Source organism: Portunus trituberculatus, chromosome 9 (assembly GCF_017591435.1).
Source record: "Portunus trituberculatus isolate SZX2019 chromosome 9, ASM1759143v1, whole genome shotgun sequence".
NCBI lineage: Eukaryota > Metazoa > Arthropoda > Malacostraca > Decapoda > Portunidae > Portunus > Portunus trituberculatus.
This window is the reverse complement of record NC_059263.1, coordinates 12412967-12429038: the sequence shown is the minus strand read 5'-3', so window position 1 is coordinate 12429038 and position 16072 is coordinate 12412967. Positions and strand designations below refer to the sequence as shown.

The following is a 16072-nucleotide window of genomic DNA, read 5'->3' as shown; positions in this document are numbered from 1 at the left end:
ACTATATAAATTCTTCATAATAAGTAATATTAAAGAACAAACAAACAAACAAACAAATAATAGAAAAAAGATAGAACAGCAAAGCATATATTGCTCCTAAGGTATGCCAAAGAAAATAAGTAGATGGGCTCATGAAATCAGATGGAATAAGTGCCATCTTAAGAGGCAAATCAAATGATGTGATAATTGTAGTATTAGAGACATAATCAATATCAACAATTATAAATAGTAGTAGTGATAGTGGTGGCGGTAATAGTAGTTATAGTAGTAGTAGTAGTAGTAGTAGTAGTAGTAGTAGTAGTAGTAGTAGTAGTAGTAGTAGTAGTAGTAGTAGTAGTAGTAGTAGTAAGAGGATTAGTAGTATAAGGAACAGTAGTAGTAGTGCAAGTTAAAGTATTAACAGTATTAGTTATAGTAATTATAGTAGTAGTAGTAGTAGCAGGAGTAGTAGTGGTAGTAGTGGTGTTAACAGTATAATGTAGTAATAATAATGGTAGCGGTAGCGGTATAACCTTCGTTCTCGTAATTAAAGCTCTTAAATCTATTCCAGAGAAGTTGGCCTTTCTTGGTAGATGAGCTGAAAGATAGATATAACCAATTAATGTCTGTGGCCAAAGCTAACAACAAAGCTATTAACCTAAATTGCAGAAATATTGCTAGGCTGGAAAAGCAGATTAGTGAACTAGCTTCTTATACGAATCTTCTAGGACACTCAGTAAATGAGATATTAAGAAAACTAGATTCTTTGTATGAATTTTTTGTTATTGGACATGCTTTGTCTGCTTTGGAGAATGTTGTCTCATCTCTTTTGCACACTAACCACAGAATAACAATGAATATCCTGGATGCAGCTATGGGTAGGGTTACCACTTCTCTTTTCCCTGAAAAGGACTTTAAACGTACCTTGGAAATTGGAAGAAGGGTTTTTAATTTATCCCCATTATTTGATGTGCATTTGATCCATCCTTATTACCCATTGGTGGAATCTGTCTTAACGACGGAGGCCATAGTTATTCACGTTCCTTTAAAATCAACAGAAATCTTTGAATTGTACAGATTGGAACCTTTCCCTTTTACGGTAAATAATACTGTAATGATATTAGACGCAGAAAGCTCTTTGGTACTTGTCAAAGATGATTTTTCAGTGTACGCGACTGATAAAGTCTCAACACTTGGTGGATGTCGGTCCGAGTATCAGAATTTGTATTTCTGCCCGTCATCTCTTTTTGCCTTCCTACCCACAAAAAAAGGGGGTAGTTGTGAAGTAGTGTTGACTAAGGAGGATGCTTCAGCAGCTCTTTCTCTTTGTCCGTACAAACAGTTAGTACCCAAAATAATGTTTCATAAGAGTTTCCATGGACATCACTATTTCTTTTTCACTGAATCTCTGTATGTGTCAGTGAAGTGTCCTAATGGTTCTGCGTATCAGGAGGTTTCAGGTCACTTTGCAGTGTTGAACGTGTGTACTTTAAAGTCGGAAAATTTTCATGTTTTTCCTGAAAAGTATCATGAGGCTTTTATTTCTAACATCACCTCTCCTATTTTTCAAATAGACCCTCTAAATAATCTAAACATTACAAAAATGAAATTTATTACCAACTCTGTTTCTGAGTTCTCTTTTACTAACATCTCAGATTTTGAGACCGGCATACGTGAGTCTCTACCAGAGTATCTAACACCTTATGTGCATTTTCCTACGGTGTTCATACCTGTCTGTCCTTGTCTTCTGTATTTTACTAATACCTTTGTTCTGTTGTCTTAAAAGGGTTACTTCATTGTATGATGTTCTTAAAGCAAGGCTCCATCGACAGCAGAAAGACACTGGGAATACTCCTTTGTAACCCGCATAAACATGGTTAGGTACATGTCTAGTTACGTCGCGGGGACGCGACGGGTAGGTGACCGAGCCATGTAACCGCCATAGGATAGGTAGGACCATTGTACATAAGTATATTATTCATTATAGAAATCTGATGCAATCTTTCGTAATGTGGTGCAACAGGCGTAAATGCTGACCTCGCCTTTTCCTTAAACAGGGGTTGCAGGTGCTTCTCTATTTCATAAAACTAACTAGTACTTCGTTGCATTCATGATTGACTCAGATAAATAAATACATTAATATAATCTCCATAGGTAGGATGCATTTTATATAGGTATCACTACCAGTGAGAAATAAACGTAGTGCACGACACAAAACACCCAGTGGAGATTTCCCCCGTCACATGACCGACGCCCTTGTGTCAGCATCTTGGAGGCTGGGCGCGGTGGGCGCCGGCGACGGCCGGGGAAAGAGGATAACCGGCGACTGGGAAGTGTGGGGTGCCCGGGTGCGTCAAGTGCTGCGGGAACCTAGTGACTCTGTGAACTCAGTGACATTACAAACATTTTCCCGAGTTTAAAACACGTTTCCGTATGTACTTGTACGTGGGGTGTGGACAGCACTTGTAAATTTGTACATAATATACTAACTTTATTATACTGAGTTTTCCTTGTACACCTGGGTTGTTAAGAAACACTAAAACTACCAGTGAAACCGCTCGGCTGGACAATAAATAAAAACAATAAACTTAAAATTTATGTGGGCCTACAGAATCTACAGTTGGCCTGCTAATCAAAGTTAAGCTTCATACAACCAAAACGCTCTTAACAGCTGGCAGTTGATCCAACACACGTTTAACTGCACTGTGTAAGGACAACCAGTGTGTCTGGCAGGGGTGCAGCAGCTTGTGAGGTTTCGTCTGAGCAAATTCTTGAATTTTTTTCAAGATTCCAAGCTGTTTTGGGGAAAGAAAGTAGTTGTGTATGTTCCGAATCATGTCTTCAATCCATCGTGGTAGGCATTTACATGCATATGAGGCACAAAGATTAAATGAATGGCCTATGCACTTCATTATGAATACGTTTGGAATGTCTGTATTCAGGTGAGTTGATAGTGAATTTTTAACCCCCATCATTACACTGGCACCATCTGCCGCAAAACCAACCATGTTCTTTAAGTACGGTATGTTTGCCTCACTTAACACCCCTTTGATATGATTAAACAAATCAGCTGCAGTTGCACTTTCGACAGGGATTAGTGCCAGAAAGACATCCTTTACAGTCTCATGTGTAGCAACGTGAGCAACAAGTGCCAAGTACATCCTCTATCGGTAGACTCATCCACAATCAAGGAGAAAGGAGAATTTCTCAAAATTTCATATGTCTATCACGTTTTTGAGCACCAAGTACATTTTTTATTACTGCTGCACATTTAGTACGTCCACACTTAAGCTTCTTGGCAATTTCTGAGTCAGGACATACCGCTTTGATTAGTGGTACTAAATGATCCATGGACATAAATGGAACATTGTGTTCACTTATGTAAGCTGCTAGTCTTATTTCACCTTCTTTCACATGTTTTTCTTGTTTGCTCTTGCCACTGAATCCTGGCATTGATAGGACACTAACAGTTTTCTTACGAGCTCCCATATTACTAATATGTTTTTTTCCTGCTGCATGTTTTTCCAGTTCTGATTTTCCAGCCTTTCCGTCTTTATTGCAAACTTTACAGTAGTAGTACATTGGTCCTTTATCATTTTTAGCAATCCAAGCACCAAATTTTGCATCACTCTCCCATTTTTCTAAGTATCTTTGAGGGTACACCACACATTTGCGCTTAGCTGGAGGTGTTTCACTCTCACTGCTACTTGAAGCCATTTAACCCCTTGAATACCATGACGTCTTTCCGTGTTCATTCTGGTTACTATTTGGTGATTTTATACAGCTTCGGAAACTCATGCAGGGGATTGAAATAGTGAAGACTGTGGCCATTAATCATGTAATCTCCATAGACCCTTCCTAATGACAACAAAATGGTCTAATCGTACACAAATCTCAAGGTAAAAATGTGTCCCAGTATTGAAGGGGTTAAAATAGAGGTCAGTAGACGTTATCACTTAACACGAGCAGGCTATGTGTGCTGGACCGCTACGTAAGACAAACTAACGGTTTGACTCCTCCCCCCACCCACAGCCAGCCACAGTAGATACAGGAACTGATCGCGTATAACCTTCCCCTCCTCTCTCCATCCCAGCGCCCCTTCACACCCTCCCCCACTTCCCCATCTCTCTCTCTCTCTCTCTTTCTCTTGGTCATTATAGAGTAGAATGTATTTTTGCAGTGTCACTTCTTGAATATAATATATTTTTTTTCTCTGGTTTCAGTTTTTCCCTAGAATTTGGCAATTTTTGACATTTCCTCCCTTTTTCCCTTCATGGGTACAGATTTCCCTAGAAAAGGGAAATTTCCTTAGACCTGGCATCACTGGCATTACACTGACTGCGGAGTGTGTCCGGGTGACGTCACTCCACTGGGCGGAGACTGGCCCGCCCCGGCGCGGAAAAATACGAATTTGAAAAGGGAAGTGCAATGACTGTCTTTATGGTGACTGTGGTCTGGGCGCCATGTAAACCTCTGGCGCGTACATACTCGTACTCGCTTATATACGCACACTAAACTGTATGTGCACCAGAAATGAGCCATGAATTTAGTTTTTTGTGTGAGCGTGGTTGCAGGAGGTTATAGGTGTATGATGCAGACATATACGTGGTGTCATGATGTTTCCTGTGTTACACCACTCATTCTAGAGTGGCGCAACACATCCAAATCATCAATCTTTCATTACTTTTACGCAAAACTTGCGTTTGACAGGTGAAACTCCCGTTTTCTGTTGGCCCGCAGGGAGGATATTTCTTCGTTTTTTACACTTTGGCGGCCCCGTCAGAGCACCTAGAGGGTTGCGGATTTCGAGTTCAGATGCGGGAAAATATAATCTACAAACCCATGAGAAAAAAGAAAAATTCCATGGTGAAAGTTGAAAAATACCCGGAATTGGTCGGTCAGGGAGGATGGAAGGTAAAAAAAAAAAAGAAATGTCGTACGTAAGGGGGTTAAGGCATTTATGCAGTAAATATGTGGTTTAAAATACTTGAGGTATTCTAGTATATCGGCATGTGATAGAATATTAAAAAAAAAATATACGAGATGCAGTTGACCACCTTTTCTGTGAATTATTACGATATCTGGTGAAACTGGCAACTCTAACGGGAATTTGGATTCTCTTCTATTGTTCAACGGTACCGGAACAAATGGAAGAGGTAGTAGACACCTACCGAAACGATAACTTACTCCCAGCGAGTTGTAATGGCACTAGTTCAGGGGGTGTTGTGAACCTTCCATCAAAGCTAGTTGTGATCTCGCTGAACGTTTTCTTTTGTGTCTCACAACTCAAGGGGGCAGTCTCAGCTTGCCCTTTAAAGACAACTCTCCTTCTTCACACAAAACTACATGCACTTACCACACATACACCCTTCACTTGAAAATAAATATTTGAATGAAAAACGGATACTCCAATTCACCATGCATTGGAGTCCCCTTCTGGGAGGGGATCAAATATGTCCCCAGGTCGGACGCCTCTCTCAGTGACGACCATAAATGCCTTGACTTCTCCCTCAACTTTTCTATATTAACTTCTGCAACATTCGCGGTCTTAGATCTAATTTTCAGTCTGTGGAACACCACCTCTTCTCTACTAAACCTCATCTTCTTTTCCTCACCGAAACACAGCTGTCTCAGGCAACTGACAGTTGCCCATTCTCTGTTCCCTCCTGCTTTCTCTATTCTCATTTCCGTTCCAAAGTTGGATGTTGCGTCTTTGTACGCAACAACTTAACTTGCTCTCGTGCCCACGCTCTTGAATCTTTCGAGTTTTCCACCATCTGGCTTCGACTCAACAGTCACTCTCTAACTAAATTCATCTGTGCTGTCTATCTCTAACCTAACTCTTCTGACTATAGTAAATTCTTTAACTATTTAACTTCCAAAGAAGAGCACATTCTGTCCCTCTACCCATTCGCAGAGATATCCATGTTCACCACCAACTTTGGCTTTCATCTCCCTTCACTGACCATCATGGTGAATTAGCCTTCAACTTTGCTATCCTCCATGACCTAGAGCAATTGGTGCAACACCCTACTCGTATTCCTGATCGTCTTGGAGACACACCCAACATTCTTGATATCTTCCTCACCTCTAATCCTTCTGCTTATGCTGTCACCTTTCATCTCCGTTGGGCTCCTCTGATCACAATCTCATTTCTGTATCTTGTGTATTTCTCCAATGCCTCCACAGGATCCCGCAAAGCGAAGGTGCCTCTGTCGTTTTGCCTCTGCCAGCTGGGGAAACCTGAGGAGGTATTATGCTGATTTTCCCTTGAATGATTACTGTTTCCATGTCAGATACCCATCTCTTTGTGCTGAACACATAACAGAGGTGATAGTATCTGGCATGGAGGCGTACTGTACATTCCTCATTCTTTTTCTCAACCTAAACTTTTAAACCTTGGTTTAACTCAGCCTGTTCTCGTGCTATACATGATAGAAGGGTTGCCCACAAAAGGTACTTGAGCCTTCCATCTCCTGAATCTCACGCACTTTATATCTCTGTCCGGAATCATGTAAAGTATGTTCTTCAACTTGCCAAACACTCCTTCATAAGTAGAAAATGTCAATATCTTTCAAACACAAACTCCCCACGAGACTTCTGGCATCTGGCCAAAAACATCTCCAGTAACTTCACTTTTTCATCTTTCCCTCCTTTATTTCATCCTGATAGCACCACTGCCATCTCTTCTGTCTCTAAAGCTGAGCTCTTCTCCCAAACCTTTGCTCACAACTGCACCTTGGATGATTCTGGGCTTGTTCCTCCATTTCCCTCTCCCTCTGACTATTTCATATCTACAATTAAAATTCTCCGTAATGATGCTTTCCATGCCCTCGCTAGCCTTAACCCTTGGAAGGCTTATGGACCTGATGGGGTCCCTCCTATTGTTGTAAAAAACTGTGCTTCCGTGTCTGCATCTTGCCTGGCCAAACTGCATCAACTTTGTCTATCGACTTATACCTTTCCTTCCTGCTAGAAGTTTGCCTACATTCAGCCTGTTCTTAAAAAGGGTGACCGTTCTAATCCCTCAAATTACCGTCCTATAGTTTTAATCTCTTGCTTGTTTAAAGTTTTTTAATCTATCCTGAATAGGAAGATTCTCAAACATCTGTTATTTCACAATCTGAAGTCTGATCGCCAGTATGGTTTCCATCAAGGTCGCTCTACTGATGATCTGGCTTTCCTTACTGAATTTTAGTCATCCTCTTTTAGAGATTTCGGTGAAACTTTTGCTGTAGCGTTAGATACATTAAAAGCTTTTGATAGAGTCTGGCATAAAGCTTTGATTTCAAAATTGCTCTCCTACGGCTTCTATCCTTCTCTCTGCAACTTTAACTCAAGTTTCCTTTCTGACCGTTCTATTGCTGCTGTGGTAGATGGCCACTGTTCTTTTCCTAAATGTATTATTAATAGTGGTGTTCCTCAAGGTTCTGTCCTGTCACCCACTCTCTTTCTATTTGTCATTAATGACCTTCTTAACCAAACTTCTTGCCCTATCCACTCCTACGCTGATCATACTATCCTACATCTTTCCACGTCCTTTCAGAGACGACCAACCCTTCAGGAAGTCAACAGATCACACAGGGACGCCACAGAACGCCTGACTTCCGCTCTTTCTAAGATTTCTGATTGGGGCAGAAAAAATCTAATAGATTTCAATGTCTCAAAAACTCAATTCCTTCATTTATCAACTCTACACACCTTCCAGACAACTATCCCCTCTTCTTCAATGACAATCAACTGTCCCTCTTCCACACTGAATATCCTCGGTCTGTCCTTTACTCAAAATTTTAACTGGAAACTTCACATCTCATCTCTTGCTAAAACAGCTTCTATGAAATTAGGCGTCTCCGCTAGTTTTTCTCACCCCTCCAACTGCTTACTCTACATAGGGGCCTTATCCGCCCCTGTATGGAGTACTCTTCGCATGTTTGGGGGGATTCTAGTCACACAGTTTTACTAAATAGGGTGAAATGAAAAGCTTTTCGTCTCATCAACTCCCCTTCTGTGACTAATTGTCTTCAGCCTCTTTCTCACCGCCGAAATGTTGTATCTCTTTCTATCTTTTATCTCTATTTTCATGCTAACTGTTCTATTGATCTTGCTAACTGCATGCCTTCTCTCCTCCTGCGGCCTCGCTGCACAGGGCTTTCTTCTTCCTCTCATCCCTATTCTGCCCAACTCTCTAATGCAAGAGTTAAGCAGTACTCTCAGTCATTCATACCTTTCACTGGTAAACTCTGGAACTCCCTCCCTGCAACTGTATTTCCGACTTCCTACGATTTGTCTTCTTTTAAGAGGGAATTATCGAGGCATTTGCTCCCTAATTTTGGCTGACGCTTTTGTCTTTGTAGAGAGCCAGCAGTCAAGTGGGCCTTTTTTTAATCTTTCTTTTGCCCTTGGCTGGTTCTCTTCCCTTCATAAAAAAAAAAAAAAAAATAGTTGGCGGGTTTGAAAATGGGTCGTGGAACATAACCTCTCTTTTCAATGGGGATGATAGGTTCGATATATGCGAATTCACGTTATGCCAGCTGTTTGCGGAAAGTAAACATCGCACTTAATTAATGACTGGTACTCGGTAAGCAATTGATTGTAACTGCAATGGAAATTTCACTCTCCTGCCATTGTGTGACAGAGGGAATGGAAAGTGCATCAACATTGTGGTTTGCTATAGTTCAAGTGGAGGGGCAGGAGTGTGTGCCATGGACCACGGACGATATGGCTGTAAGTGACGGTAGTGCCGGAGGGAGCTCGCCTCAGTGTCTGGCAAGGTGGGCTAGGTGATGGGAAGTTCAGCACACTGCCTCCTACCCCCTGCTTGTGGATGACTGCCTTTGTTAGGGGTACCTGCCCCTGGGTTATCATTCTTCTTCTGCTTCTTAGCACCTTCCCAAAGTTGGTAAGAGACTTCGCCATGTTAGGGTGAGAGATGGAGAAAGATGCAGGTGGCTGATTGAGGTGGTTTATTGTGAGTAGTTAGAGAACACAGATCCAGCGTACCTGGAGGATAGCTTAGAACTGACATTTTCCTTCCTGTCACCAAGGACATCCTCTCCTTGCTATGAGAAGCATATCGTACCTTGTAAAGATACAACTCCAACAACAATGCAACGCAAACATAATTATTGTTACATGAGTTGACATGATGAGTGTTGTCATAACACGATGTTTTTCAAGAGACCTAAAACAAAAAGCAATATTTTTGTTACCATCTATCTAGTTCAATAGTCTGTAACAGAAAGAAGCTAGTAAAGACAGCGGCAGCGGTGGAAAGAAGTAACTCAAGGTGTCTTTGTGAGATTTGGCAAGATTATTTATCTTAATGCTGGAGTGATAAAGCCGTGTAGCGACCGAGACAAAAATTAACTATCAGTAAACTAGACTTTGAACTTGACTATTATTGCGGTCCAGATGTAATCTATCCTCGTTGACAGATCCAACCTACAACTAGGGCCTCTCATTCGCGAGCATCTTATCTTGCCTTCAGTTCAGTTTCAGATTCTAAGCAGTGTTGTAAGGGCATAGCACATGATTAGACAGATAAATCATTACTGCATACTAGTTACATTTTGTGAACTGCAACACCTTCCATGGAATATGTGCCAACAGGTCAAAGGTTACTGTGCTGGATGAAAGAATGTAATTATTCACCCCATACAACTGTTCCTTTCAGATACCGGGGTGCTTATTGGTATACTGCTTGCCATAGTTCTAACCTGAACGGTTACCAATACGTGGGGAACCACACCACCTACGCTGATGGCATCAACTGGTATAACTGGAGAGGCCACCACTACTCCCTGAAGAGAACATCAATGAAGATACGCCCTACCTTCTGAGCCACTCTCATTTTGGCTGCGGTTGGTGTGGTGTCCATGAACATTTAGCCGTACAGAGCTGCACAGGCCTTGTTTACAAACAAAAGGCAGATGGATACAGATGGTCATCTATCCATGGATGTCCAGCCAGTATTTTGAAGCACAAGGAGACATAGTGCTTAAGTTTTTCATAAGAATACCATTCATAAAATACATTGCACAGGGAGAAGTGTTCATCTTTATATTGTATAATAAGAGTAGTCAGGAATAATCAAATAGTGTTGATGCAGTGACCAAAGTTATATGACACAATGATAGTTGGTTTGATGTTATGGCCTATAGCGCCTGTAGGCATACTTGAAGAGTATATGTAGGAAGCGCTGTTAAGCTTCCACCCATTAGTGGCGCAGGTGGTTTGATGATCACAGAAAAGCTCTTACGGTAAAAGCACTTTATTTGTTATATCAGAGTAGGAGTTAGTTTCAAGTGATTTCTGTCATAAGATATTCTCTGAGCACATTGTCTTTCTCAGCCAAAGTCACGAAGAAACTATCATTTGAGTTTCTCTCTCTGTCTCCTGAGTATGATTGATTGATCAATAACTTTATTGATGCAATAATGTATACAACAAAGGAGGAGATCGAGTCATGCTGGCCCTGGGCCCTCTTCTGGTTATCTGTTGTGTTGGATATTGTCTATTTAGTAATTACTGATGCATGTACAGAATCTATTTCATACCTGAATTGGGCCAATCTTCCATGTAAATCTAAAGCTATGTTGACACTCTGGCACCTAGTGATAGCTTAGTTTATCAACAAGTTGTTAAGCGTTTTTGTTATATGGAGCTTAACTTTGTTTGATTAGCAGGCCAACTGTAGATTTGGTAGGTCCACATAAAGTTATTAAGTTTATTGTTTTTATTTATTGTCCAGCCAAGCGGTTCCACTGGTAGTTTTAGTGTTTTTTTTTTAAACAACCCAGGTGTACAAGGAAAACTCAGTATATAAAAGTTAGTATATTATGTACAAATTTACAAGTGCTGTCCACACGCCACGTACAAGTACATACGGAAACGTGCTTTAAACTCGGGAAAATGTTTGTAATGTCACTGAGTTCACAGAGTCACTAGGTTCCCGCAGCACACAGTTCACACGCACACACACTTGATGCACCCTGCACTTCCCCAGTCGCTGGCCATCTTCTTTCTGCCTGCCGTCGCCGGCGCCCACCGCACCCAGCCTCCAAGATGCTGACACAAAGGCGTCGGTCATGTGACGGGGGAAATCTCCACTGGGTGTATTGTGTCGTGCATTACATTTATTTCTCACTGGTAGTGATACCTATATAAAATGCATCCTACCTATGGAGATTATATTAATTTATTTATTTATCTGAGTCAATCATGAATGCAACAAAATACTAGTTAGTTTTATGAAATAGAGAGGCACCTGCAACCCTTGTTTAAGGAAAAGGCGAGGTCAGCATTCACACATGTTGCACCACATTACGAAAGATTGCATCAGATTCCTATAATGATTAATATACTTATGTACAATGGTCCTACCTATCCTTTGGCGGTTACAAAGTCTTCGTTTGTATACAATCGTTTCTGAGCATGTTTTCCACAGGTACCTGGACAAGTCGAGCGGCATACCAACAAGAGCGGCATACCAACTCGAGCGTCAGAACAACTAATCTTTTTCCCACTAAAAATTTTCCTAGATTGATGGCCCCTGATTGATAGTATAACAGGCGGTACCACTTCCGTTGCAAATGAGCGGCGTAGTTGGTTAAGGCGGTTAGTGTTTGGGCCTCCGTCTATGCGGCCCGGGTTCCAATCCTTGCCAAACGTAGCTGCTGCGCCCAGCGTTCTCCCATTAAAACTAACGGTGCCATAACACCTAAGCTCTTGCGGCGCCTAATGAAATAATTTTCACTTTTCCCAAAATGTTAACACAGTTCTGTCTAGGAAAAATTCCCTAAACCGTACCATTGTTTTGACCCTCGACCTGTCTCCAGTGTGCTCGACTTGGCACACTCGAGTTGGTTCATACTCGACTCTTCCATAAAGCCTTCTACACAATTAGTCCTCACTCTTCGACCACAACTTGGTTTAACTCATTTTCTGTTTCTGGCTTCTTTTCTGTGTTCAGTGTACTTTCATTTTATTTCTTTGTTTGCCACAATTGTTCTTGTTTTTCGTTTGTATATTCTTTCATGTAAAATATTGATCTTAAAATATATATGTTCACGTATGTAGATATGTCTTAGGTTATATTCAATTTTTAATTGCATTTCAATACTTTAGCATAGTGTTGTCCAAACTGGGGTCCGCGTACCCCCAGGGGTATACACGCAGGATAGATCAAAGGGGTACGTGAAAAGACGATGAACACACACACACACACTCAGCAGAAACTTCCCATTTTTCATGAAAGCAAAGGGAGGGAGATGACGGGCACTCAGTAAGTGTTCCTGTACTGTACGGGTACGAGAGCAGTGCTGACAGCTGAATAAACACTTACTGTTGCTCAGTTTTGTCTTGGGCTTCAGAGTGTGTGTGTCTGCTTTTGAAAGTAACGTACCAGCTTATAGACGCAGTTGCTCGTTAACAGCAATAATGGTTAGATGGCTAAAACGTGACACCTGCTGCAGCCGCAGTGGTGGCGCAGATGAAGGAAATCAAACAGGTGCAAAGAAAAGAAGACAAACCTTACTAAAAATCGGCAGTTCAAGCAAGATTATGTGCTTTTGGGATTTACTGCTACGAATTCTGATCCTCCGGAAGCTTTGTGCTTCTTTTGTGTTGAGAGGCTGGCCAACAGTAGTATGAAACCAGCTCACCTCCAGCGTCACCAGAAAACAAAACACCAGTGTCATGTTGGTAAACCGACAGAATTCTTCAAACGAAAGCTCCCTGATCTTCAGGGCTCCCAAAAAGTACTTCAGAAAGCCACCACAACTTTAGACAAGGCTCTGAAAGCATCTTTAGGTGCATCTCCATTAATTGCTAAAACCATAAAAGCCATTCAGTATTGCTGAAAAAAACCTATTTTGCCAGCTGCAGGTATGATGGCTGAAATAATGCTGAATAAAAAGACAGCTAACCACCTCCTTTATCACACCAAACTGTCTCTTACAGAGTAAGTGAAATAAGGGACTGGTGGCAAAGATCCTGTTGTGGAGTAGACTCATTGTATCATTCACAGAGAATCTTTAGCATCAAAGAAAATGAGTTCCCAGTTGCACGAGGTTCTGAATGACGCCGTCAAAGTAATCAATTTTATAAAGTCAAGGCCACTTAATACTCGTCTGTTTCACAGACTGTGTGAAAGCATGGGGTCAGAGCACACAGAGCTATTATTACACACAAATGTGAGCTGGCTGTAGCGTGTGAGGATACTCGCCAGATTGTTTGAGTTGCGAGATGAGGTAGCTTCATTCTTATCAGAACATGGGTCTCCTTTTGTCACATTTTTTGAAAAAAATTGCTTGGCTTGCATAACTGGCATATCGTACAGACATTTTCAGGGAACTGAATGAGTTAAATTTTATGTCTCTGCAAGGTAAGGACACAAACATTCTCAACCTGTATGATAATGTTGCTTGTTTTCAAAAGAAATTTGGGCTGTGGAAGGAGACATACTCAAGGGGTATTTTACATGCTTTCCTCTGTCAGATGCCTACTTTTCCGATAACAATTTTGAGAAAGACACCGTGAAACCAGTCATTGTGGAACATTTGTTCTATACTTGGATTTCAGTAAAGTCTTTGACAAGGTACCTCAACAGAGGCTTTTAAAAAAAGGTTAGAGCACACGATATAGAAGGTAGAATATTAGGCTGGATTAGTGTGGTTAGACGACAGGCGACAGAAGGTAGTAATTAAGGGATCTAATTCCGAGTAGTTAGTGGGGTGTTACAAGGCTCAGTTTTAGGGCAATTATCATTTCTAATATATATCAATGACTTGGATAGTGGAATTAATAGTGACATTAGTAAATTTGCAGATGGCACAAAGATAGGTAGATTAATTAGGTTCAGTTCGGACGCCATGGCCTTGCAGGTAGACTTGGATAGGATGAAATAATGGACAGATAGATGGCAAATGTAGTTCAATATTAACAAGTGCAGGCTACTGAGCGTAGATAAAGATAATCCAAGCAATAGGTAAACCATAGATAACGTGGTACTAGGAAGTTCCAAGTATGAGAAAGATTTAGGAGTCATAGTTAGCTCTGATCTCGGTACGAGGAAGCAATGTATTGAGAGCAGGAATAAGGCGAATAGAGTATTAGGATTAATTTTTAGAAGTGTTAAGAGCAGAAGTCCCAAAGTAATACTAAAATTATACTTGACACTGGTCAGGCTACATCTTGACCAAGTATTCTAGGGAGGATATACGGGTTCAATGGGCGGGCTGGAGGAATTGATTAGGGAACCTCGCTTCCAACAGCGGGGGGGAGGATGAGCTCCGTTACAAGATTCAAACAGTCAGTCAGTCACGGGAAGGAGCGCAAGGCACATCAACCATTGCCCGTCTCCGCCTGGGCCATACCACGCTCAGTGCTCACTTGCATCGCATCATTGTCAGATTATTGGGGGTTCGGGAAGATGGTCTTATAACTCAGGGGGTACTTAACGAGAAAAAGTTTGAGAACTCGTGCCTTAGAGAGAGACGTAGGTTAAGAGGAGACCTGATACAAGTATTTAAGTGGTATACGGGGTTTAATAAAGGGGATAAGAATGAACTTCTTAGGATCAGTAGCAGGGACAGAACCAGAAATAATGGGTTTCAACTTGAAAAATTCAGATTTAAGAAAAAAAAAAAAAAATAGGAAGAAACTGGTTTTCAAACAGAGTGGTTGTTGAGTGGAACGATCTCAGTGGTCATGTAGTCAGGGCTGAGTTAATAGGGAACTTTAAAAGATTAGACGAGTTCATGGATGGGAATGAAAGATAGAATAATGTTGCTCTAATCACACAGGGACTGCCACGTGCAGGCCTGGCGGCCTCTTGCAGCTTCCCTCTTTTATGTTCTTATGTATTTGACCAACCTTATCAGTGTTTTAGAGTCTTACTTTCCTGCCATACATGAACAATCAGTACAGCTGGACTGGATTAGAAATCCGTTCCTCTTATCTGAACAAGAGAAGACGCCTCAGGAAACACTGATAGAAGTGTGTGCGGACCGTGGCCTAAAACTGTTATTTGAGAGGTCAAATGTCACTCGCTTCTGGAGCTCTGTGAAGGAGCAGCCAGACTTAGGAAAAATGGCCCAAGAAAAATTTCTTCTCTTTGGATCTACTTACCTTTGTGAGGCGTCATTTTCCGCAATGAGTATTATCAAATCAAAACAGAGAAACAAACTAAATGTCAACCTGGAACAAAGCCTGATCACTGCAGTAGCCTCAATACAGCCAAGGATGGAAATAATCATCAATGAACATCAACTCCACATCTCGCGTTAAGTTGTAAGTAATTTTCAAGCATTTTGTTTCTAAATTATTCTTTATATTTCAGTATTATAATTTTAATTTTATTGACTAGCACTCCTATTATGCAATCTTTTTATATTTAATATGTTATTTGCATTATCCTAAATGCAACTGAGTTTAATCAGCCAATTCGGGGTACGTGACAATAGGAGAAGTAAAAAAGGGTACAATAGACAAAAATGTTTGGACAGCACTGCTCTAGGTCATGGAGGATAGCAAAGTTGAAGGCTAGTTCACCAGGATGGTCAGTGAAGGAAGTAGATAGCCAAAGTTGGTGGGAAATATTGAATTCTCCAAGGATGGAGATAGAATGTGCTCCACTTTGAAAGTTAGATAGTCAAAGAATTTACTATAGTCAGAGGAGTTAGGGGAAAAATAGACAGCACAGATAAATTTAGTTAGAGAATGACTATTGAGTCAAAACCAGATGGTATAAAACTCGGAAGATTCAAGAGCGTAGGCACGAGAGCAAGTTGCGCAACATCCAGCATTGGAACGAAAATAAGAATAGAGAAAGTAGGAGGGAACATAAAAGGAGATACTGTCAGTTGCCTCAGACACCTGTGTTTCGGTGTGGAAAAGATGAGGTTTAGTAGAGGAGAGGTGGTGTTTTACAGGTTAAAAATTAGATCTAAGAGGAGAGTTGTCTTTTGAGGGCAGGCAGTGACTTCACCCTTAAATTGTGAGATACAAAGGGAAACGTTCAGTGAGATCATAACTTGCTTTAATGGAAGGTTCACAGCACACCCTGAGCTGATCCAGACCAAAATTGGTCTGG

The 16072-nt window shown here is 41.1% G+C and overlaps 1 protein-coding gene across 4 annotated transcripts in view; it reads left to right on the top strand.

Annotated features, from left to right (window-relative positions):
* Positions 1 to 10708, top strand: part of LOC123501418 (microfibril-associated glycoprotein 4-like) — a 47192-nt gene extending 36484 nt beyond the window's left edge. For 2 of the 4 annotated variants that reach the window (XR_006673631.1, XR_006673630.1), the window contains exon 5: positions 9653 to 9777. Coding sequence is in view for 2 of the 4 variants with exons in the window: in XM_045250242.1 (XP_045106177.1) it covers positions 9653 to 9818 (166 nt within the window). In the remaining 2 variants the exon portion in view is untranslated. Of the gene's footprint in view, positions 1 to 9652 lie in introns of all 4 variants that reach the window. The other 2 variants (XM_045250242.1, XM_045250241.1) reach the window with 1 other exon arrangement.
* Positions 10709 to 16072: the final 5364 nt, after the last annotated feature.